Source organism: Cupressus sempervirens, chromosome 6 (assembly GCF_028749045.1).
Source record: "Cupressus sempervirens isolate cs-2001-9-10 chromosome 6, ASM2874904v1, whole genome shotgun sequence".
In the NCBI taxonomy this organism is placed as follows: Eukaryota; Viridiplantae; Streptophyta; class Pinopsida; order Cupressales; family Cupressaceae; genus Cupressus; species Cupressus sempervirens.
Window position 1 is genome coordinate 273,667,963 of NC_143123.1, and position 26,042 is coordinate 273,694,004.

Below are 26,042 nucleotides of genomic sequence, written 5' to 3' on the forward strand. Positions count from 1 at the left end.
TAATAAATAATTTTGCAAAAGAATCAACTCATATCATATGAATAAGTTTATAAAATTCTGAAAGAAATTATCCAAATAATTAAATGAGAATAATGTGTTCCATCACCACACATCCTCTTTATAGTATTCTTAAAACTGCACACATATAGACACAATTTACAGTGGCATTCCTTCTAAGATACAAGGCAGATGATCAACCTTAAATAGAAGTGGCAAAATTTTAAACAAGAAACAAATAAACATCTCAACTATAGAGGGCCATAACAAGCCACTCTCAGACAATCACACTGAAGCACCAATTACAAATTTAAAGGAAATAACAAACCCATAAATTTATAATTTTAATGAAAGCACAACTTGCTAGGCACAACACACACATTTGTCTACATGGGTTCTTCCTCTAGTTTAGCCTAGAGGGCATCAAGAGTAACATTTCTAGTAGCACTTTAAGCTTCTTTCAAAGTTCTAAAGCATCCAGGACTATGGAAGGCGAGTCCACAAAAACTAACATAGGAAGAGAGTTGAAGTATGACAAAAATGGAGTATTAAACTTCAAAAATTACAAGGAGCAAGTTAGAGAATAAATATCCTAAAAAGACCCAAATGAGAAATCTAGATTAAGAGAAGTTGCTTAATTTTGAGATGTAATTAAATCATTTACTGATGATCACTAGCTTTGGTAAGGACCCATTATAGTCATTGTATTGTAATCTAATCACTAAATTTTCCCTTTAATTCTTGTTTAGTTGTATCATCTTCTAGTCTTGCTGACATATCAGACCCTTAACAATAGTTTATGGAAAGAACCCCTTAGATATCTACAATTTATGTTCTTTATAATACTTCTACTTTGATATGATATGTTTGATCCCACTTAATATTGTATACCTTTATTGTATCATTGATTGTGTTTTTAATGTGTATGTTCATATGGTAACATGGGTATCTTGTAGGATCCACTATGCAGTGGGATTGACCATAAAATATCAATTATGCACCCAATTCAATAAATCTGACAATGAAGTTGCTACAAAAATGCTAGTGGGAGTCTCTGTTGGTGTTCAATAGAAATATGGGTGTTGGGTGTTGATTATTGTAGAATAAATAATGATTTAGTATGTAGTTGTTGCTAGCAATCTTAAGCCTCCACAAGATATTCCCCATTGTTCCTATGATTTGCAACTTTCCATGAGATATTTGCTTATTTTTGTCACTTAAAATCTGGACTGACTTCATTACCAACCTTGATGATAGTTCCTTTTATCTTTGTACAAGTCCATTGAAAACTTATTTTTCTTATTGAGATCTAAGCCATACCAAGGATTCATTATTGCTTCTAATTATTTTATTTTTTCATTGAATTCTTCCCGTATCATTCACATATGTATTGTTCTTTTTCTAAGTCTCTTAGATTATATGATTAGCAGCCTATCTATTAATTCCCCATTCTCTATGGTTATATAAAATGATTTTTTTCAATACTCTAATGCATATTTGTCTTCTCTTCTCCATATATCCTCTAGAGAAAATAAATGATTATATGTCATTCATTCAATGATTCCATATGCATCTCCATGCTGGTATATTAGTTGATCTTCCATAGATACTTATCTCCTAATATATTAGTTATTGTATGTTTAGATGGCTGACGACTAAAACATGAGACTTGTTGATCTCCAATCTATATGATTTACATATTTAATATTATTATTGATATTTAATATTTTAATTTATAGTAATTGAAATACATTATAGGAAGCAAATATTACACTCTCATCAATTGGCTACTATGCCATATCCCTTCTCAAGCCATCTTATTGAAATCCATTTATTTTTCCTAATCCCTGACTTGATATTCCATTACTATTGGTATATTTGGCACTACACATAAATTGAAACTAAAACCACATACTAGTCACTTTATAGGTTACCTTTTAGGACCACAACATTGACTACTTCCCTTCCCAATCTTGCCCCATAATGTTGCAAGACTTCTAAATCAAGGAGGATGATAACTTTTTGTGGCCTCAACCCTACTATTTTCTTGTGTGTAATGTGAGTTTTATCACAAGTAATGAATTTCTATTTAGGTCATGCAATGGCTGATAATCTCAACCGTGTAATATATCAACTACCTATTTTTGAGGTATTCTAAAGTATGTACAATATGAACATAGTTGAATCTTACAATTTTCCTTGTCATGCTATTTTGTAGTCTCCCTACCTAAGCTTACTTCCTTAGATTCTCACTAAAAAACCACAAAACACATAATCTATTGTGGTGTATTAGACAACAATCTCAATGTGCAAACCATTCTTTTGGCTATAGAAAATAAGGACCATTCCCCAACCACATAAGTATCATAGCTTTGCATCCATTATACCCATTCTATAAAAGGATTTTCCAAAATATTCCAACTACTACTAAATTCTTTCATTGCCATCTGGATCCAAAAGAACTCATGCAATTGACTTGTCAATCATGAATTTCTTCTTTTCAGACAATATTTGGTTAAATATTCTACAGGATTGTAATGATTATGTGGATCTTTTCCACTTTTAATGCAGTATTGATTCCCTATGGCTACATGTCTTGTAAATGATTTTGTGAATAGACTTTCCAACATTGCAATACCATACTCCTAGTTTAGCAATCTAGAATACACATCAGAGAAATCAGCATTTGCCTCCTTTACCAATTTTCTATACTTGGTCATGAATAGATGATGAAAAATCACCATGCTCTTTTTGAGATAGAAAAATATTGAAGGTGAAATTATGATACATCATCCATTGATAAACTATTCCTTATATGATGGGATTTCTCACCATATATAGTAAGGTTTGTTGAGGAATAATTTTAAAAATGTAGTTGGAGTATGTGAAAACTTATGTACAACCTAGAGATAAAATGTTTCATAGTAGTGTATTTATGTACTACCTAAAGCTTGACCAATGTGCATTAGTTCAATACAACCATTGACATCAGTCAATTTATTGAATATGTATGAAAAAAATATTGACTTAAACTTGTTCATTTTTGCCTATGCAAGATTTATGTGTAAAGATAGTGTCTTGTCATTGTGTCATAGTAATTCAAAATTTATTGAGGACAAAGTATTGGGGTACTAAGTACCCCATGATGAATAAGATAATTGACTTGGAACAATATTTCATAAGGTAGATTAAGACCTTCTAGAGTACTAATAATTGACACCATCTTTGGTAAGGTTGAAAAGGAATTTCCACTTTCTAAAGTAAGTTCCTCTTCCATCAATTTATCTAATTAAGGCATGCTCTCAATGATTTGATCAAGTTCTACATTATTAAGAAGTTCTAGAAAAAATGAATTGGAATATCCAATGATATAAAATGTTGATAAATCCATTGTTCAAACCCATTGAAGGTCAGTGTCCTCTTTAAAATGTTTGTAACAATCCTCACCAAATAATACAGATAATTTATGCATAGCCACCTTATAAAATATTCTTGGACCAGACTAGAACTAAAAGAGTATAACCTACCTCACATTTTATTTCAAAATTTCTATGGAGGTTTGAACAATGCCTTGAAAATTAAACTCCAAATTATATTCCACTCCACTTTTAGTAACAAAAAATATTGTTATTTTTTTTCTTTAGTGCAAACTCAATAACAACATCAGTTGTAGACCATTGATCATAGAATACATTATGGATCAGTAGGTAGCCTCCAAACAACTTAAGTCTTCCAATTGAGTAAGTTGGTTTGGGATTCATTTCATTTTATTTAGTGGAGCTTGCATTATGAAACAAGGGAAAACCCATTTGAAAAAGTCTACCTACTCCATCTTTTGCATCAGGGTTTTCAAATTTGACCATGCCATATCCTTTAGACTTCCAATTTATCCTAATGGGCTTGACATGAAAGGAAAAACACTATCCTTACTAGTGATGACCTTCATATATTGCACTAACTCCTTGGCAATGATTATTATTGGTAAGTTTAGAACATTGATAATGTAGCTAGCCATGATTAAGCTCAAAAGTCATGACATACATTAGAGCTATGTACCACCAAAGATGTTTAGTGACAATTTTCTTAAATGATACTCACATTTTTCTTATCTAATTCAAGTTTGACATGTAATGACTATTGTCAAGTATCCAACATATCCATTTCTATAATTTATAATTTTTATATCAACTTAAAGATAAGAATATATTTTTGAGGTACTTTACCTAAGGACTTGTAGATTGCTATTATGATTGCAAACTTTTCCAAACTAAAAAGAGAAATGAGCATGAAAATATGGAAGTTTGAGAAAGGGGATTGGATACCTTTGAACCATGTCATATAATAAGAAATACAATCTTTCAAAAGATATAAAACAAATAATTTTACTAAATTTAGAGAGCATCAAAGAATTAAAGTATTTATAAAAAAATGCCAAAAATTAATTTTTCTAATGATAATTTAGTAAAGCATGTAAATATGCAAAGGCATAGTACAAATGACCTCCAATTTGCATCCAATAGTATTATTAGCACTTCCTTTCCTTGGACAAAATTGAAACCAATGTGAGATGAAATAGAGTTTTTGGCGATTAATATATAATTTAATGAAGATCCCAATTTCCTTGATGAAATTTGGAATATTGGAGGCCACAAGAGATAAATGCCTAACTGTGAAAAAATTCATTTAAAAACTTAGTGTTAAAATTTAGATAATTTTTTTCTTTATAGTTACATAAACCTAAAAATTTAAACATAGATATGTCAAATATACCACTAGTCTTTTGTTGAAGTAATAGAGACACATGCCATAATACTATTAAACACTACCAAGGCTAAATTGTGTTCGATGAGATCCCAAAACTAACCTCCCTACAACTACTGATTCAATATATTTACAATAAACAAAAAAATTGTACGTTAGAGCCATTATATTCTTATGCCAGAGTCAATTATTTTGCAAATAAAAAATCAACTAAAAAGAGATGTCCTTCGTAGGTCTAATGTAATCATAAATATTGAATTATTTATACACTATTGAAGGGTACAATTGGGTACCTGATAGAAATATATGGTCTAGGGCTTTAAAGCCCTAGTTGTACTATTGAATTACAAGAATTTTTCCTCACTATGGAAAAAGTGGACAATTGTGTTGCTAAAAAATTATCTATTATATTGATTGATAGGTTCAATATGCAACATTTTTAACAAAAGAGGAGGTGTAGAGAGAGTACCATGGACTATGCATATGCCCCATGCTGAAAATAAATATTGAATGATCGATCTCCCCATTGTCTCGTGCAACCCTTATTACCACACCTCTTGAGGTAATGTTTGAAAACATTTTAAAAATATTAGGTTTCCTTAATGGTGTTCTTCCTAACTCAATAAAGGGTCTCATTTTTACAACATAAAACAATTTGATTAAGAAGGATTTATAATTTAGGGAAGAAATAATTTGGTTCTCTTTAATTAAAAATAATATAATATCAAAATATTTAAATAAATTTATTTTTAAAAATAATTAGTTTTTCTTTAATTAAAAATAATATGGCTAAATTTAGTTCTATAAATTAAATTATGTATTGTGAAACAATAACATATTTCTTTTTATTTTTAAATTGGAAAACTTGAGTGGTCTTAAGTAAAATATGTGAGGTAAACTTCTTTACTAATTTGATATGATATACCCTCCATTCAAGTCGCATATTAGGTGGAGACTAGACCTTGTGCCACATAATAAATATACAAATTTTAGTATATATGTAAAAAAATTCACTTTTGTGAGGTGAAGTTTTACTCATATAGACAATTATACATATAGAAATATTAATACTTATATAAGAAAAAATATTATATCTCTAAATAAGTAGATAAAAATATAAGCATATAGACGATAATATATGGATCAACAATTATTTTTTCTAATTTTTTTCCCTTATTGTTTACATTTATGGGTGTGTATTTAAAAGAAAGAGAAAATGACTTGTTTCTAATTATGTTTCCATGTTTTTTTACATTTATGGGTGTATATTTAAACAAAAGAGAAAATCACATATAATAACATAAATGAAGTTGGAGTGTCATTATTAATAATTATAGAATTGGTTTCATTGACTTTGGAAGGTTGTGCTCCATAAGTCACTATGTGATGGTCATGTCCCTTGAGAAATATCAAAGGAGTTTTTAATCAATAGTTTTTTAGAGTAAAGGTCCTTTTGAATTTCAAAAGTTGTGTCAATCATTCAAAGCTTGATTGATAATAGTTCTAATAGGAAAGAAAGTCATTTAAAGTTCATTTCATATAGAATATCATTCAAGACTTATGGAAGTCATGAATTTAATCAAATTTCCTAAGCAATGCATAAATGAGGCATTTAGCTAACAATTTAAATAGTTATTTTTTCTTATGTGACTAAGTATTTGTGACTAATTTTTCAATCATTTATTTATTTATTTATTTATTAGTTTATTAGTCATCTTTATTTTATTGATCTTGTTGTTTTATCCAACAACCAAATCAACCACTTATTTTGTCACTTATAGTTGTAAATTGTTAAAAAAAGTATAATATGATAAATTTTAGTCATGTAGTCACACATTTGCCAAAGTTTACTAGAGATTAATAAGTAATAAAAATTGTAAAAATGTAAAGAATGTATTAATACAATTTTAAAAATGGATCATTCATTTATGTATTTGTTTAGGTGATGAATTATTTAGTCATTTAATTAGTCACTTATCTTTGTCTAACCTTGCGATTTTACTCAATGATCAAATTAGTCATTTATTTAGTCACTTATAATTATAATTACAAAAAATTACTAGAATTTGATCACTTTTAGTCACATGACTAAATGTTTTATTCTTGCGACGAAATTTTTTAGTCACATAGTCATTTATTTGCCAAAATTCTACTAGTGATTGTTGGTACTTGTTAAACATCAAAATTTTGCAGTTTTGTAGGTTGCAATTTGGCAGCCTTGTGAAATAATAAAGGTTTCACTAATTTGCAAGTGCCTATATCCAACCTTGCAAAATTGTGAATACATGCTCTGCTTGACCAATTTTGACCTTTCAAATTATAACATCATTTACAAATGGCTTATAAAGCCTTTACATAACATAACCTTAATTGATTGAAATACATCACAAACGACTGAATACAATCAAAATTGGCTATTTTGTGGCCTCTGATCACGTGAATGTGCTTGTACAATGAGTCCTCCTACACAAGTCACCTTCCAAATATACAACATATTGACTTTTTATTATCTAATTATTCAACACCAGACTTCAAATACTCTTTCCAATATATCAAAACTTCAAATACTCTTTCTTGTGTATCAAACTAAAAACACTCTTTCTTATACATTCCACTACCTAGTCCATGCTCACAGTAGGTTGTTAATCATGAAAATATTGAGATCACACAACTCTCTCTATCAATCATAACACCAATTTTTTAGATATGATAATAATGATAGTTTGGCACCTATCACTATTCATCTACATAAGACATCACTTCATTAGGTTGACATTAATTAATAAAATAGATTGATATTAATGACAATACTAAACACTTCTCTACATCAAATTCAATTATGAATTTATACACCTTTTTTAATATAAATGAAAACACTAAGCACTTCTCTCACACTACTCTACATTAGATACAATACTAAACTCATGCACCTTTTCATCATGTGACATAAATTGTAATATCCCTTGCCCAAACTGACTAATTTTAGCTCAAGGAATATTGTCAAACACTTGTATGCCGCCTTTCTCTTTTCTATTTTTTTTTGTGTTTTAGATTATTTGATATAGTTTGAATGATGCTAAGAAATTTAGAATGTTCAAAATGATATTACAATGTCTCTTACAATGAACTAATATGCAAGTGCAATTCTTTTCAAATGGTATTTTTTTAATGCATATACATGGAAACTAGACATAGAATGCATACCTACAACCAACTGACATTTTTACAAAAAAATGGCATACAATTATTATGCTGCTCATATATGCTATTAGATGGACATTTCGTCAAACAAATGGCATGCAACATGTATCCCCTTTATTGAATTCATTTCCATATACAAAGTTGCTATGAGTTTGCCAAGAAAAATGAGCTTACAATAATGACTACAACAATGCCAAATCTTATTCTGAATTATCACTTACAACAACAAAATTATATACCTAAAATTACAATGCTAATTACTAATAGTTGCAAGAGGAACCTAATAATAGTGATGCCCAAGGATGGAGATGAAAGTTGCAATCAAAATCAAGCATAAACACTAGAGCACGGTTACTATAGTGCGACATTATTCATGTGTACTATAGCAACCAACAATAAATGTATTCTCCAATTTAAGCACAAAATAGAACTCCAGAATGTAGCTCTCCTAAATGCTAAATTTAGTGGATATTTCACCACCTCAAATGGTTGCAACACTGAAAAATTGATGCTCTCTAATGGCTAACTAAAATTAGAAACCCTTAGTTTCTTCTCCCAAGTTTATATCAAATGCAATTGACAATAATCAGATGCTTAACAATGAAGCTCTTGCCTCTATTTATTCTTTTCCTTCACCCTTCTAGAAGGAAATAAAATATTATTTAATTGCACTCTCTAGAAGCTTCCCCCCTTCCAAATAATTAGTTGTACTTCTAGAAAATGCACTCTCTAGAAGTTTCCCCCTTTCCTATACAATAATTAGTTGTGCTTCTAGAAAATTAAATTAATTAAATATAAAGTCACATTTTAATTTTAATTTATTTAATGACTTTAGAAGAAATTAATTTAATCAATTTCTCCTTATTTCTCCACTTAGCTTTCGAAGAATGTAAAGGCTAAGAACTCCACTGAGATGGTAAAAAGATGGGGACATTACAGTCTGCCCCTCTTGAAATAGCTTGTCCCCAAGCAATCTCAACTTTGGATGCTACAAAATTTCTTCACTCTCCCAAGTGGCATCCTCTACTAGCAGGTCCTTCCATTTCACCAAGTACTCCCTAATAGTACATCTCCTCAAATTCCTCTCCCTAAACTCAATGATAGCCCCTACTACTAAAACCAATTTCCCCTCATTGTCCAAGGGTGGAAGCACTATAGAAGGAACAATCTAGTGTCCTAATTCCTTTTTGAGATGTGACACATGAAAAATATTATGGACTTTACTCTCTATTGGTAAATCCAACTCGTAAGCCACCTCTCCAACTCTCCTGATCACCCTAAAAGGCCCATAATAACGTGGCTTAAGTTTTTTGGCACCACTCTTCTTGAGAGTGAACTAGTGGTAAGGTTGTAGCATCAAATATACCATATCACCTACCTCAAAAGTTTGCTCAGTCCTCTTCTGATCAGCATATTTCTTCTGTTGATTTTGCGCCTTAGTGATATTATCCTTAAGAGCCTTCACAATGTCCTGGTTTTCCTGTAATAAGTCTCTAGCGCTGGGCACTCTACTATCTTGTGATATCCCTAATTTTAGGTTGAGTTTTAATAGGAAAATAAGGATTAAATACCAATATTAGATTATTAAATTATTATTATTATATATTTAAAAAATATATGAATATCATTTATAACAAATAAGATAAATAATATTAAATATCTTTAATATATATTATTGGATATATTTAGATCTAAAATAATAATAATAAGATTGAATATAATAAAGTATCATTATAGATATATACATATTGAAATAATAGTAATAATATTAAATTGTTATTATAATACAAATATTAATTATGACAAATAAGATAAATAATATTAATTATATGTGATATACATATATTGGATATATCTCAAATACGTATAATAATATATAATTCTTTAATGTAATAATTTGATGGTATCTTTAATATAAGATTACATAATATTATTTAAATTAATAATATATTATTAATATTAATAATAATTTATATATTTTTTATAATTAATATAATAATAAAATATATAATTATTAAAAATAATATATATAATTAATAATTTCCTTATTAATATAACGATATGAAATGACACAACTATATGAATACATTCATATATATAATATATCAATGCACATTGAAAGAAAATTAGCAGAGAGAAGGATTGAAGAAGCATATTAATATAATAATAAAAAATTAATGAAATGACCAGAAGGGGTCTTCACAAAGAGTATCAGAGCATGTTCTTGCCAACCTGTGATATAAGAAATCTTATCAAATATTTGATTCTTTAAAACAATTAGAAATGGATAATTACAATTATCAGAATTGTAAAAAAAATATTAAAAAATGGACAGTAATATATCTTGTATGCTAAGTATTATCTGAACTCTCAGACTATTATTTTCAAACACATATCCTATTCCTAAAAAAGAAGAGATTATGACTAGTACTTACTTCAACATTCCTTCAGCAATCTGTACTAGAAGAATCTAGGTACTGGAATTTTATAGCATCGATCAACGGAGTAAAAATTTAAATACATATATTTTGGAACGACAAGAGAAATAGGCGGGCAATGAAGATTGAGGGTGAGATATATATTCCAACAATCGAATACTATGTAAATGGAGCTCAAAAATATATATATATATATATATATATATATATATATATATATATATAATTTACTAATACATAAGAAACCCATATTTTCTGCGGGGAGGAAAATGATACATGGAGTTCGCTAGAGCTTATATGGGAAATATGTTTATGAAGATCTGCACAACACATCTGGTCAGGGGTTACATTGATATTCATTATATAGTTACTAATTACAGTTATGGTTTTATTTTCAATGTTCTAAGCATAGAGGAGTGTAAATGTTTGGAGTTGCAGGATAAGATGTTGTTCTTACTTGCTATGGTTGCTTCAACATTAATTTTTGAGATTCCTTTGTTTTCCTTTGCTATTGTGGAACACAAGACTGTGAGGATATTACATTCCTTGTATTCGACATTCTTGTAGCTGCTATGTGCCATATGCTTGTGTACCAATTTCTTATTAACCACGGGTCATTCCTTGTCTCTAGAGAATAAGATGAATCAGTTTGCCTCATTGTTGTTGAGTGATGCTTTTGACAATTTTCTTTATCACATCTCCTCCATTAATATTGTGGTTCCCTTTGAAGATATGGATTACTACATTGAACCATCAATTCATATTGTGGTTGTCATTCTTAATGTGGGACTGAAGTTGAGCTGGCTCTGCAGCTTCTTTTTTTGCATCGCTTGACGACTTTCAAGGTCTCCCATGCATTTTGATCTACTCAAATAAATTTCACTGCTCTTTGTTTTTTCTTTATTCTGTACACTACAAAAACCCACAAGAGTATCGCCAACAATGAGTAGTTAACAACCAATGATATCAAGAATATAGTTCACAAATTTTGGAACCAGGGACCGATAGTTATAAAGTGAGATACAACAATAAATGAGGAGAAAAAAAAATGAATAATGAAGCAACAGAAGGAAGCATGACCGAAGGAAAAATAAGAAGATGACCTAAAGTACAAACATAAATAAAAAGGAAATCTCTACAATAGATGACACGTTGATACATGGTAAAAGAACATTGAGAATCATTCTTGTTTACTAAACATTATTATGATGACAATACCAAGTTGCTACATATCTTTACAGTTGGGAGATTATACCTTTGGCTAGTAATATTGGTGCAACACTATTAAGAACTGGTGGACATCATAATGCTAATAGGGGGAGCCAGTAAGCATTTTTTTTGTTTTGTTGCATCACAAGATGAAATGCTAGGTTGGGTTAGAAGAAGTTTCAAGTGATCAAATTTCAAGTTAGGTTAAATTCAAGGAAAACGTTAATTAAGAAATAGTGATGAATAGATCTATATCAATGAAGGTTGTAGTGACAATTAACTGAGCTCTTGGTGGGACCCAAGATGGCAGAGGCATTGATCTTTATAAAGTTTAATTTAAATTACCAAGGAAACCATACATGGACATTGACATTGAGTGGTGATTGATCTTCTAGAGGTATGTTTTGTATTGTTTCTTATTCATTATCAAAATTTTAATATAATTATAATGATTTAAAAAAATTAAATTAAGATAAGGTTAATAAATATTTTATTCATGAGGATAAATGTATGCATGGAATATATCTAAATGAATAACATGATTTTTTTCTAAATAAGAGATTACCATATTAATGATTATATGAGTAATAATGTTTTGTGTAACATATTCAAACTAATGTTGTGTCTAAATTGAAGATAAAAGAATAAGTAAATTGGATAAAAATCCCTTTTGAGTCTCAAAATGAGACATTATTCAAATTATTTGTGCTTAAATTCATGATGAAAAGGGAGTGTGCATAGGGTGAGGAGTAAATCGGTCAGGTTAGGGCAAAATGAATCCCAATATGGACTAAGGTCTGAGGGAGCCTCAAGCTGAGCGTGTCCAAACTCAGAGCCGCAGTAAATCTTCCATTCATCATGGGACCTACTGCAAGGGTGACAATTATAAAAATCTACCATCCACATCAAAATTAAACATGTTCCTAGTGGGTAGGGAGTTTGCACAGGGGGAAGAGTAAATTGGTCACGTTGGGGCACTAGAATCCCAATATAGATTAAAGATCTAAGGGAGCCCCAAGCTGAGCGTGTCCAAACTCAGAGCCACATTAAATCTTCCATCCACATCAAAAATTAAGTATGTTCCTAGTGGGTAGGGAGTGTGCACAAGGGGAGGAGTAAATTGGTCGCATTGGGGCACGAGAATCCCAATATGGATTAAAAATTTGAGGGAGCCCCAAGCTGAGTGTGTCCAAACTCAAAGCTGCAGTAAATCTTCCATCCACTATGGAATGATACACCCTATTATACTAGCTATAGAAAATATGCATCTTCAATTTAACTTTTTATTTCAAGATAGGGGAAAGGAGCACGACATTCACAATCAAAGGGGTAAAACATTTCCTTACCCTTTCCTTATTTCAATTTGTAAACTAGATTATAACATGTATACTGTGTGTCTACATTGTGTCTTCATGCATTAATATGTCTTCTTCATGTCTTCTTTATGTCTTCATGCATTTGTGTGTCTACCTCATGTTTGCATCACGTCTTCATGCATTAATGTGTCTACTTTGTGTCTTCATTCATATATTCTTGTACATGCTATTATTTACTAACATGTCTACTTTGCAAGTACTTAACACATATGTAGGAAAGAGAATGAATCTAGAATATAAATTAATGAGGATCAAATTAATTGCTTGAGGACAAGCAAATTTGAGAGGGGAGGATTGTGATATCCCAAATTTCAAGTCGAGTTTTACTAGGAAAATAAGGATTAAATACCAATATTAGATTATTAAATTATTATTATTATATATTTAAAAAAATACAAATATTATTTATAACAAATAAGATAAATAATATTAAATATCTTTAATATATATTTTTGGATATATTTAGATCTAAAATAATAATATTAAGGTTAAATATAATAATGTATCATTATAGATATATACATATTGAAATAATAATAATATTAAGTTGTTATTATAATACAAATATTAATTATAACAAATAAGATAAATAATATTAAATATATGTGATATATGTATATTGGATATATCTCAAATACGTATAATAATATATAATTCTTTAATGTAATAATCTGATGGTATCTTTAATATAAGATTACATAATATTATTTAAATTAATAATATATTATTAATATTAATAATAATTTATATAATTTATATAATAATATAATAATATAATATATAATCATTAAAAATAATATATATAATTAATAATTACCTTATTAATATAACGATATGAAAAGACACAACTATATGAATACAATCATATATATAATATATCAACACACATTGAAAGAAAATCAACAAAGAGAAGGATTGAAGAAGTATATTAATAAAAAAAAAAAGAGGTAAATTAATGAAATGACCAGAAGGGGTCTTTACATATCTGATAGCAACAAATCCATGAAATTGGGTACCTCATATCCATATAATACCATGAATGGTGACATCTGGATAGACTACCTCATATCCATATAATACCATGAATGGTGACATCTGGATAGACATATGATAAGTGGAATTATAACAATATTCACATAGATATATCCACTTAACCCAAGCCTTTTGTTGCCCTACTATGTAATTCCTGAGGTATCCCTCCACCCATTTGTTCACTATCTTTATTTGACCATCTGTCTGGGGGTGGTAGCTAGTACTTGGAGTGAGTTTTGTCCCACACGATCTGAACAACTCCTGCCATAAGTGACTCAATAAACCTACTAGCCCTGTCGTTGATAATGCTATGAGGTAAACCATAAAACCTAAATACCTCTCTAAAGAATAAATCTTCCACTTGTGTAGCAATGTATGTAGTATTAATTGGGAAGAAGTGGGTAAAATTTGTAAGCCAATCAACAACAACATATATACAGTCTCTACCCTGGGCTCTCGACAGTCCTATGATGAAGTCAATGGATAAACTCTCCCACTTCCTGTCAAGAATCAGAAGTGGCTTATGTAAGTTGACGAGGTAAGAGTGCTCCTGTTTATTCTACTGACATGTAGGACACTCTCTAACATATTGCAATACCTCAGCTTTGAGCCCTTTCCAAGAAAAATGCTCACAATATGCCTATAGGTTTTATAAAAACTTGGATATCTTGCCATAGGTGAGTCATGATAAACCCTCAACACCATCCTCTTCACATTTGACCTTGGCACTAAATAAATGCACCCTTTGTAAATGATGATCTCATTCACAAGGGTGAAATTACTATTCTGGATCGATCCATCTATGAATCTTGATGCCCATGTATCCTTTGCATACTCTGCAAGGATCAAATGTCTCTAATCCTTTGATATATTGGTCATCAAGCTCAAGTGAGGTCTTCATGAAAAGGCATCTACTACTACATAATGTGTCCCCTTGAAATAGGTAATATCAAAATCATATGCCTGTAATTTACTTGCCCATTTCTATTGCCTATCATTAAGATCTCACTGCCCTAAGAAATGTTTTATGCTATTGTGGTTGGTTTTTATGTTGAATTTGCTACCCACTAAATACTGCCTGAATTTGGCCAAAGCATGCATTATGGCCAACATTTCCTTATCATAAATGTTGAAGCTCCTCTCAGGCCCCTTGAGCTTCCTACTCTCATAAGTAATCGGGTGCTTGTCCTGCATAAGCACCGCTCCAAAACCTTTACCAGATGCATCACAATGCAACTCAAGAGGTTTGCTAAAATTTAATAATGCTAGCATTGGACAAGAATCATTAACTCCATGAATTTATCAAAACACTCTCGTGCCTCAAGAGTCCATAAGAAAGCCCCCTTTCTCATCAAGTTTGTCAAGGGTGTTGCATGCCTAGAATATCCACTAACAAGCCTCCTTTAGAACCCACACAACCCCAAAAATCCTTTCAACTATGTCAGGTTCGCTAGAGTAGGCCACTCAATAATAGCACGAATCTTTTTAGGATCTATGCGTACTCCCTAAGCACTGAGAATGTGACCTAGATATAATAACTCTGATAATCTCAAATCACATTTGTACTCCTTTGCATACAAGGACTCCCTACTCAGAATGCTCAACACAATGTCTAAGTGTCGCACATGCTCATCCCATGTCCTACTATACACAAGGATGTCATCAAAGAAGACTAACACAAATTTCCTCAATTGATGCTAAAAAACCCTATTCATTGTGGACTGAAAAGTAGTTGGGGGATTAGTTATCCCAAATGGCATAACTACAAACTCAAAATGGTCACAATGACATCTAAATGTTGTCTTCTCTATATCATGTTCTTTGACTCGGATCTAATGATAGCCTGATCTCAAATCAATTTTGGAGAAGAAACATGCTCCATGTAACTCATCTAATAACAAATCAATCTGTGGGATGGGGTACCTATTTTTTATAGACTTCTTGTTTAGGACCCTGTAATCTATGCACATCCTAAGAGTTCCATCCTTCTTCTTCACCAAAATCACAAAAGAAGCAAAAGGTGACTTTCTTGGTCTAATGTGCCCCATAGCAAGTAATTCTTTGATGGTTTTCTTGATCTCATCCTTTAATCTCTTTGGATGCCTGTAGGGTGTGATCATGATGGGTTTAGCACCCTCCTCTAACTCAATAATATGTTCAATACCTCTATTTGGAGGTGTACCTAGTTATATTTCACTAAAAACCTTGTAGCACTTGATTCTTAATTCCTGTATGTCTAGGTGATATTCTGATTTTTGCTGCCCCTATAATGGCATTAAAGTGCAACGAACTGCCCACTTAACTTGGTCATGTCTCAACAAGCTCTCCATGCATCTGCAAAACATCATCCTAAACTCGTTGTCACAAATGGCTTTAAGTATATGGGTCTTCCCCTTTGACTAAAACTTCATCTCCATATCTCTCAAATTGAGAGTGAACTCCCCTATGTCATGTAACCAAGTCATTCCCAAGGCCAAATCTATATCACCCATGTTAACAACATAAAAATCTACTTTGAAATCAAAATTATTGATCTTTAGGGGTAGATGTGTAGTCTTCTTGTCACATCTGAGGATGTAGCCATCAACTACCCTCACTTTCAGACCCTTAATTTGCTTTGTTTGTATCCCATGCCTCTCAATCAATTTGGAATCAATAAAATTGTGATTAGCACCTGTATCAAGCAAAGTAATAACTCGCTGACCAGCCAATACCCCTCTCATCCTAAATGATCCTTCTTGTTTTACATTAGTGAGACGGGCCTCCTTAAGTCTACCCTCAATCTTCTCATCACATATATCATCTGTGCCTTCCTTTTCTTCAATTGATTTCTCATTTTCAGATTGCTGGTCTAAATTTTTATAATCAAAATCCTCATAATAAGCCCACATAACCCTGTTTGTTTTCCCCTTTGCCCTCAAAGGAAAGTCATGGCTCATGTCATAGGGTCCTTTGCAATAAAAAAAGAAGTTTTTTTTCCTTAAATCATTCAATGTCTCTCTATCCAAAGGAGCAAATGATTTATCTTTATTTTCAACCTTTGTTTCATTCCTCTCAAGTTTCTTGAAGAACGGTTTGCCTTTGCTACATGATGCATCATTTGACTAAAATTTATTTATTAGGGCTGCTTGTTCCATACTTCTAGCCTTCTTAATCGCTTCTTACAAATTGAATGGATCAAAGGCTTTTACCCAACCATTCAATGGTTCGGATAATCCCTCAATGAACAAAACAACCAATCTCCTATCTGATATATCTGGCACCATAATGGATAGCCTTTGAAAGTCACTAATGAAATACTCCAATCCACTTGTCAGTTTCAACTGTACCAACTCCCTGAAGTAGATTTTTGGATCCTTCTTATCAAACCTCTCTACCAACTTGTTCACATAGTCCTGATATGAAGTCACTTAGTTATGCTGAAGGGTAACCATCCCATGGTACCACTAAGCATGTGCAACTCCCTCTAAATGTAGCATGACATATTTTATTGCCTCCACTTCTATCATAGGTCTTAGTGCTAAGAAGGTATCAAGCTTGTGAATCCAAGCTTGCATTGTCATTCTGTTACTCCCATCAAATGTGGTCAAGGAAAGCTTCCCTATAGCCCACTTTAATTCATTATCCTCACCACAAGGTCTCCTATTTTGTCTGATTGCACGGTAGTGTTCTCTTCTTTGGTTCACAAACCTCTCAAAATTCATCCTCTCCTATACCTACAATGCCAATAATTCCCATTCATCATTAGTAGCCATAAGGATATCTATAAATGTCCCATCCTTAGCTTCCTGTACTGGTTCCTGTCTAACAAAGGTAGGACATGTGGGCCTATTTGCTCTTATGAAAAGAGTTCTATGAGTTCTAGGTGATCCCATTGCACTCTTGTTATCCCCTTGTTCCTGATTTCACTTGTCTTGTGAGTTCATGTACTCAACCATGGTGGTGAGTGCTTGCAAAGCCTGAGCCATATGCTCTTGTCCTATAACCATTGCTTTAAAAAAATCCCTTGTTTCCTGATCCTCATTCCTATTGTCTCTTGGTGGGCTACGCTCTTGCCTATCACCCATGGTGTTTGGCTGCTTGTCAAAATCTTGTTCCTTCTCAAACAAAGCTCGCCTATGAGTGTAAAATTTGTGAGAGCCAACCCCAAGTGGCTACATGTGATTGCTAAACCCCCTGGATGACAAGATTTAGCTCTAATGCCAATGTAATATCCCTTGCCCAAATTGACTGATTTTAGCTCAAGGAATATTGTCAAACACTTGTATACTGTCTTTCTCTTTTCTAATTTTTTTGTGTTTCAGATTGTTTGATATAGTTTGAATGATGCTAAGAAATTTAGAATGTTTGCAAATGATATTTCATTACCTTTTACAATGAACTAATATGCAAGTGCAGTTCTTTTTGGTATTTTCAATGCATATACATGGAAACTAGATATGGAATGCATACCTACAACCAACTGACATTTTGACAAACAATTGGCATACAACTATTATGTTGGTCATATATGCTATTAGATGGACATTTCGTCAAACAAATGGTATGCAACATATATCTCCTTTATTGAATTCATTCCCATGTACAATGTTGTTATGAATTTTCCAAGACAAATGGGCTTACAATAATAACTACAACACTGCCAAATCCGATTCTAAATTATCACTTACAACAACTAAATTAATGCCTAAGATTACAATGCTAACTACTAATAGTTGCAACAGGAACCTGATAATAGTGATGCCCACGGATGGAGATGAAAGTTGCAATCAGAATCAAGCATAAATACTATAGTGCAACACTGTAGTAGCTAGCAATAAATATATTCTCCAATTTAAGCACAAATAGAACTCTCGAATGAAGCTCTCTTGAATGCCAAATTCAGTGGATATTTCATCACCTCAAATGGTTGCAACATTGAAGAATTGATGCTCTCCAATGGCTAATTGATATCAGAAACCCTTAGTTTCTTCTCCCAAGTTTATATCAAATACAATTGACAATAATCAGATGCTTAACAATGAAGCTCTTGCCTCTATTTATTCTTTTCCTTCACCCTTCTAAAAGGAAATAAAATATTATTTAATTGCACCCTCTACAAGCTTCCCCCTTTCCAAGGCAATAATTAGTTGTACTTCTAGAAAATACACTCTCTAGAAGCTTCCCCCTTTCCAATACAATAATTAGTTGTGCTTCTAGAAAATTAAATTAATTAAATATAAAGTCACCTTTTAATTTTAATTTATTTAATGACTTTATAAGAAATTAATTTAATCAATTTCTCCTTATTTCTCCACTTAGCCTTTAGAGAATTTAAAGGCTAAGAACTCCACTGAGATGCTAAAAAGATGGGGACATTACATAAATGCACACAATATATTAACATCAACGACAAAGCTAAACTCATTATGCTAACATGGTAGTGTTGAGTTCGAAAGTTAGTTTCTTTTGTATCTAATTTTTTTGTAGGTGCTACAATGAAAAATATGAAAGTTAGTTTCTTTCATATCTATTTTTTTTGTAGGTGCTACAATGAAAAATATGAAAAATATGAAAGAATTAAATTACATAATATTCACACATGTCCCTAATTTAGAAACAAATACCCCTCATGAACATATATTTTGTTACAATTGACATATCCACAGGGCTAAATATCGGCCTCTTAACATCCCAAAGCAGTTTATTCTACATTTTTAAGGAGATTCATCTTTAACTCTCATCCTATTGTTCATGCTGCCACATAAATCAATAGGAATACTTCTATACCATAATATCATTTTGTTTCATTAGTTTTAGTGAGCATGATTGTGCAATCTCACTCAAAAAGGGGCCCCTTATGAAAATTAGGTTTAGATAGTTTTGTTTAAGATTTGAACTAAGTACACAAGGTGCTTGAACCAATCAAAATTTGATTTAGGAATATTGTGAACCTTAATATATATTGTTATGAAATCTTGTTGCAAGGGGAAATGTCACCCTTCAATTGTGTCCCTATCCTCATATGTATCAATACACTTACTTTTAAATTCTAGAGCAAGGAACTTATATTCATCCATTACTTGCTAATGTCTTATTTCAAACACAACTTGTCAATTTTCCCCAAAGGTTACATAGCACTATCTTGGTTCTACTAAAATTTACTTGCATTTCTTCCTTACATTGAATAATTCTCAAGGTCTCAAGTACTCATTATATATGCAACAGTTTTAACTATTAAAATAAGCTCATTTGAATATAGGAGCAACTTTGTTACATAAAAAAAAAACTCCTCTATATTCATTCAATCACCTCCCTAGTTTTCTCATGTATTTCCAATAGCATGGGGGACAATGGACACCCCTTCTTCACATTAATATTACTCCCAAGCATTGTGGTGATCCTTTTCCTATTTTATTTTGGTTTAGAGTTCAACACAAAGCCCATGAACTGTGTCCCTTTATATCTTTGAAATTCCCAACTGTTCAATTCTACTCTAGAATTTTCTTCTAGGCATAACATTTGATGTATTATTGAAGTCAACAAGACCACATAAAACTTACTCCTCTTGTTTATCCCATATATTCATAATCAAGTATCTAAGAGTGATTCAATGATCAATTATAGAGTGCTTTGGCTTGAATCTTGCTTTCCCTTTCACCTTTTTTCCTTTCTTTTCTACCTAATTGCTAATTTTTGCACTCTACTAGAATAATTTGATGGGTTTTGACATCTCCACTTTTAAGGAAGGAATTTTGGCTCCTTGCTCCAATTATTCAATGTATGCAAAATCCATTTTGAATGACCCCATTAAATATGCTTTTGATGTACTATGTAATAACATCCAAACCCCACTTTAGTTATTTTGTTTGTATCCGTTTTACATCATATCGTTCTCCTATTGCTAGCTTCTTGATCCCTTTTATAAGATTGTTCACAAGAAGAGATTAGCATTATATTAACTATAAGGAACTATCTTTATCATCATCATCTTTTTTTTTTTTTTTGATGGAGGTCATCCACAAATACATTTTAGGTACCCAATATGGGCCCACACGTGCCTGAAACCTCTTCGGCTAAGAGCCAAGGACTGAGGAGCATCCACACTGCCAAATTCGCCCGAGGCACGATCTCGGCCTCATCCCTTTTTGATGCCTTTGGAACTTGCACTCAGCAAGACTTGATCCCTGGTGGGCTCTTTGTGAGCCATTCAACTTCTTTGTGAGCTCTTTGTGGCTCTTTATCATTTCTTTCTCATATAATATTTTTAAAAAATCAAGCCATTAGAAATCCGTAATGTTCTTTATAAGTTTAACTATTTTATTGAGTCTCTCCCCAAAATCAATTAAAATTGCATACCTTGTAGAGAGAAGCTATTTTACATGCTTAAATAGATTTTTTTCTGAATTATTATAAATCTCTTTAAATATGATTATTTTTGATCTTACTTTTTATTAACTATTATTCACAAAACACATTTTCAAATGTTGATTGTGATCAAGTTCATTTGCCCAAGGCATTAGCTTTAGCTTTTTAGCGTTAGCGAGCAGAGCCTTTTGCCCCCAATTCGATTCAAAAATAGAGCATAATCCGCGCTCGCCCGGATGCAGAAGAGGAGTTTTGAATCGAGGGGTAAGAAAGAGCAAAGAAAATTAGGGCGGATTAGTGGATGTTGAAATCAGGGCTAAAATTCCTCCCATGACACGCAGCAAGTCCCCCATGCTTGCGGGGAACAAAGAGAACGAGGGCAACAGGATCAATGGTGGGAGCGCGGAGGGGCTTCCTATCTCTGCAACACAACGGCGAGGGCGAGCTGCAACTCCCCCTTCAACAGCGGGCAATGGCAGAGGACGAAGGCCTCTTAACGATCTCCTGTCCACTTCCAACTCCAATCCCAACCCCAGGCGAGGGAGAGGGAGAGGGATTGAGCAGCACCCATCGCCTCTACCCGTCCGCAGGTGTAGTCCCTCTCCCACTCCGAGCACTAGAACTCCAAGGAGCACCAGCTGCACACGGAGCTCTAAACTCGACAAGTCGGAGGAGTTACACAGATCCAGAGGCTCCGTACAATCCGAAGTGAAGGACAAGGCGCTTTATCGGACATTCTTTCAACCTGGCAAAACGCCATCTCAGAATGGGAATGGGATGAAGAAGAATTGTGGTCTAAACACTGGGAATCTGCCCAGGAGCCGTAGCGGAAGTTTTGGATCGGCTGGCCGAAAGCGGCTTGACGATCACAAGGAAGGCCATGATGGCCTACGTGGAAGATCTCAAGAAACTGGACTTCGTCTGCCAATGGTTGGATCGCCCAGGCCCACGTCAAGTGCTGCTCTCCAGAGAGTTGACATCTCTCCTATACAAAAGGTACATTTGAATAGTTGTTATGCAATCCCTTCTCAAAAATTGCTTGAGAAAGTCAATAATTATCATTCTGCGACTCCTGCAACTAGATATAAAGGAAGGTACCAAGATTCCGTTCCTACACATGTATCGATGGGAAGAGAAGATGCAGTTTTTACACCTCCCACAATTGGAAACGGGTGTGATAGCACTTCTGCGCCTACCATATTGAGGAAAGGAGAAGATTTTACCCCTACTTCCAATCCAGATGGAAAAGGGAGAGCTACTCCTGCAACTAGATTCAAAGGAAGGTACCAAGATTCTGCCCCTACACATGTATCGGTGGGAAGAAAAAATGCAGTTTTAATCCCTCCCACAATTGGAAACGGGTGCGATTTCACTCCTTCTCCCACCATATTGAGGAAACGAGGAGATTTTACCCCTGTTTCCAACCCATATGAGAAAGGAGAAGCTACTCCTGCATCTAGAGTCAAAGGTCGGTACCAAGATTCTGTACCTACACATGTATGGATGGGAAGAGAAGATGCAGTATTTACCCCACCCCCAATTGGAAACGGCTGTGATTTCACGCCTGCTCCCACCATAATGAAGAAAGCAGGAGATCTTACCCCTGTTTCCAATCCAGATGGTAAAGGAGGAGCAACTCCTGCAACTAGATTCAAAGGAAGGTACCTAGATTCTGTTTCTACACATCTATTAGCGGGAAGAGATGATGCAGCCTTCACTCCTCCCGCAATTGGAAACGGGCGTAATTTCACTCCTGCTCCCACCATAATGAAGAAAGGAGGAGATTTTACCCCTTCTTCCAACTCAGATGGAAAACGAGGAGATTTTACTCCTTTTCCCGCTTCAAATTGGAACAGAGAGGAGTTTACTCCTGCTCAGCACAACGTTAATGTCACTCCTGACCAGAGAACACAAATTACGCCTCCAGTTCAGCCCTCCATCTCACCAGAGATACATTCTCAGAATTTGGATGAGTTTCGAGATGGTCATAGATGCTTTGGTGCAGGGCATGTCATGGCTCCAGTGCTGGGCAAGGTTAGAGACAGGAGGAAGTGTAGGCCAAGGGGAATTTTGACAGTAGGGGAAGCAACACCTATACTATTAGACAAGAACAGAAGGTTCTCGTTGGATCCAATGCCTGTGGCGGCCTCAGTGAAGTGGATGTCTCCAAGGGATACAAAAAATCTCACAAATCTGCCAGATTCTCAAGCCACTCCTTCCTCGGGCTTCACTCAATCCAGTTCTTCAATCACTTCCAAATATGTAACTTCTCAAGCCTCTACATCCCCTGGCTTTACTCAGACCACTCCTTCAAGCGTTCCAAATGCTAAAAGTCCAAATTCTCAGACCAGTTCTCTATCAGCGGTAGTTGTGAATTGCAAAAATCCAAGTCGTCGAGTCACTCCACTATCTGGGATTGATGGAAGTTTTTCTTCAGGAATTAGTTCAAATTCAATTCCTCAATCAGGCTCTCTGTACGAGTTGACTCCATCTACTACTCGGTCTGGACACTTTTCAAAACTTTCAAATCATGAATGTACTATTTCTCGTGTCACTCCAGAAGATCTTAGTACAGTTCATCCAACTGCATTTGCTCAAGAAGTTCCACATATTCGAGGCATTTTGTCACCTTTGTTAACACCAGGAACTGGAAATCTTGAAAGCACTCCATCGGGGAACAGCTCTAAATTTCAAAATTACGTTTGTACTATTCCATCTGCATTAACACCAGATATTGTAACTGATCAAGGGATTCCTACTCTTGAGCACAATCAAGAAATATCAAATCTAGAGGCCAGTCCATCATGTGGCACCGATCCCCAGGTTGTAACTTGTTGTAAGTCCGGTATAGATATTTCTTCTCAGTGTTGGTTCCATCCAAAAGTTCCATATGAGTGTGGTGTCTCTCAGGGGATGACTCTATCTATGAGTTCCCAATCTGAGTTCAATCCAATAATGTTTCCACAAGACAGTGATACGCGCAGGGCTTGTTTATCTTCAGCAACCATGATTCTTCCTTCTCAATGCACTGGCCGTTTAGAAGTAACCAGGCCATCTAGTTTGAAGGCCTCTTCAATGGACAAGGATAATTCAACACAGGAATTTCAAATGCCCAGTCCATCTTCCAAGGGCTTTACTCAATTAAGAATTTCATGGCGGGATGGACTGATGAGCCGTATTTTTGAATTGAGTGAATTGGATAGCTGTGATTTGACATTGGAGGGGAGTGGAAAGGAGCGTAAGAGTCAATCTGTTTCTAGAGAAAATTCTTTTTCGAACTCTGAAAATAATGTGGACCTCGAGTATTCTTGCCCCTTCAGCAATGACTTGCAACTAGATGGACCCTTTGGTTCCTTTGTATACTTGAGGGAGGCTGATGCAGACATGTCAGGTCCACCTGTGTCATTGGCTTCTAGTCCATCTCAGGAGAATGTTCTCTCCGAGTCATTAGTAAGGTCATTCATAAGTCCTGCTGCTCAAAGTGTAGAAGCAGAGTCCATATATGCAGAGAATATAACATCATCAGGTGACCTTGATTGGACATTCTGCTACAAAAATCAGCTATTTGAAGAAGCAGCCTGAGTAAGGATATACACATCACAAATGCACATCATGGTTAATAGTTTTGAGGTGGTTCTTTGGCACCATTATTTTGCAGTTGCAACACACTCTGGGGAAGTCCACCATGGCTTCTTTCTAACAATAGCACTGAGTAATCTTATTATGCTACTTTTTTCCATTGTATATTGTCAATTCTTGAATCAAACATGTAAAACTCAAAATCTTTTGCTGTAGTGAACTTGGGAAATGCGAGGTGGGTGCTGTGCATTTTGTTTTGTCTTTCTTAACATCCAGAGCTGAGGCTATCTCAGCCTTCCAAGTGAGGCCCAATACAAATCAGACCATCGAGCTTTGTTAGAAGATCATTTTAGCACAATTAGCTAAGATCTTTTGTAGAGCTGACCTCTTTTAGTTGTAACTGGCAAAGCCATCATCTATCAGATTCTGTAGTTGTTTAGTTGGCAGTTCTTTTGTCATTTGTTTGTTTTTATGCTGCAGATCTTTTTGCTTTCTATTAGATACTAGATGTAAGGATTATATAGTTCATGTGATGTACTGAGCATCTCAATTTCCGAATCCTCTACCGCTGAATAAGTTAGTGGATTGATTGATGAAGTACTCAAAATTGATATTATATTCTTAAACAAAAACAAAAAACATATTTTGTTTCTTTTGAATCATGTTGAATGTTGTGTGATCTGAATGATATAATGAGATTCTCCCCTGTGGATGAGGGTATACTTTGTTTATTTGGATATTGCTCTCCTGTTTTCTCAGAGCATTATCATTCTTAAGACATTTGATTATCCTGGTCTGGCAGAGTTTATGAAGGTTTTCATTTAATTATACTTGAATAAATTATTAAATTTATGCTTTGAAATATTACTTAATGTAGATTAGACTTTTAGTTGGTTTGATCTAGGAGTATTGCTGTCTGCAAAAAGCTATAGGATATTTTTATGCACATTTAGGATCACCTTTTTAAATTTGCCCTTGTTGATGACATTACTATATGTTAAACTTAAGACAGAAAGAAGTGAAGACATGTGATGAGATTTTCATCATCATTCAGTACAAATGAAGAGGATTATACTTGAGAGACATTGTCTTTTCAGTCCAT

The 26,042-nt window shown here is 33.5% G+C and overlaps 1 protein-coding gene and 1 pseudogene across 2 annotated transcripts; one reads left to right on the forward strand and one right to left on the reverse strand.

Annotated features, from left to right (window-relative positions):
- Positions 1 to 2,930: 2,930 nt before the first annotated feature.
- Positions 2,931 to 4,012, reverse strand: LOC149552290 (RNA-dependent RNA polymerase 2-like; annotated as a pseudogene).
- Positions 4,013 to 21,498: 17,486 nt separating this feature from the next.
- Positions 21,499 to 25,386, forward strand: LOC149552291 (GPI-anchored adhesin-like protein). 2 transcript variants are annotated; one of them, XM_089787810.1, is made up of 2 exons: positions 21,758 to 22,357; positions 22,444 to 25,386. In XM_089787810.1, the coding sequence occupies exons 1-2, from the start codon at positions 22,242 to 22,244 to the stop codon at positions 24,941 to 24,943; spliced, it is 2,616 nt and encodes an 871-aa protein (XP_089643936.1). In that variant the 5' UTR covers positions 21,758 to 22,241; the 3' UTR covers positions 24,944 to 25,386. The 2 variants fall into 2 exon arrangements, with proteins under 2 accessions (XP_089643935.1, XP_089643936.1); XM_089787809.1 differs by having other exon boundaries at positions 21,499 to 25,386.
- Positions 25,387 to 26,042: the final 656 nt, after the last annotated feature.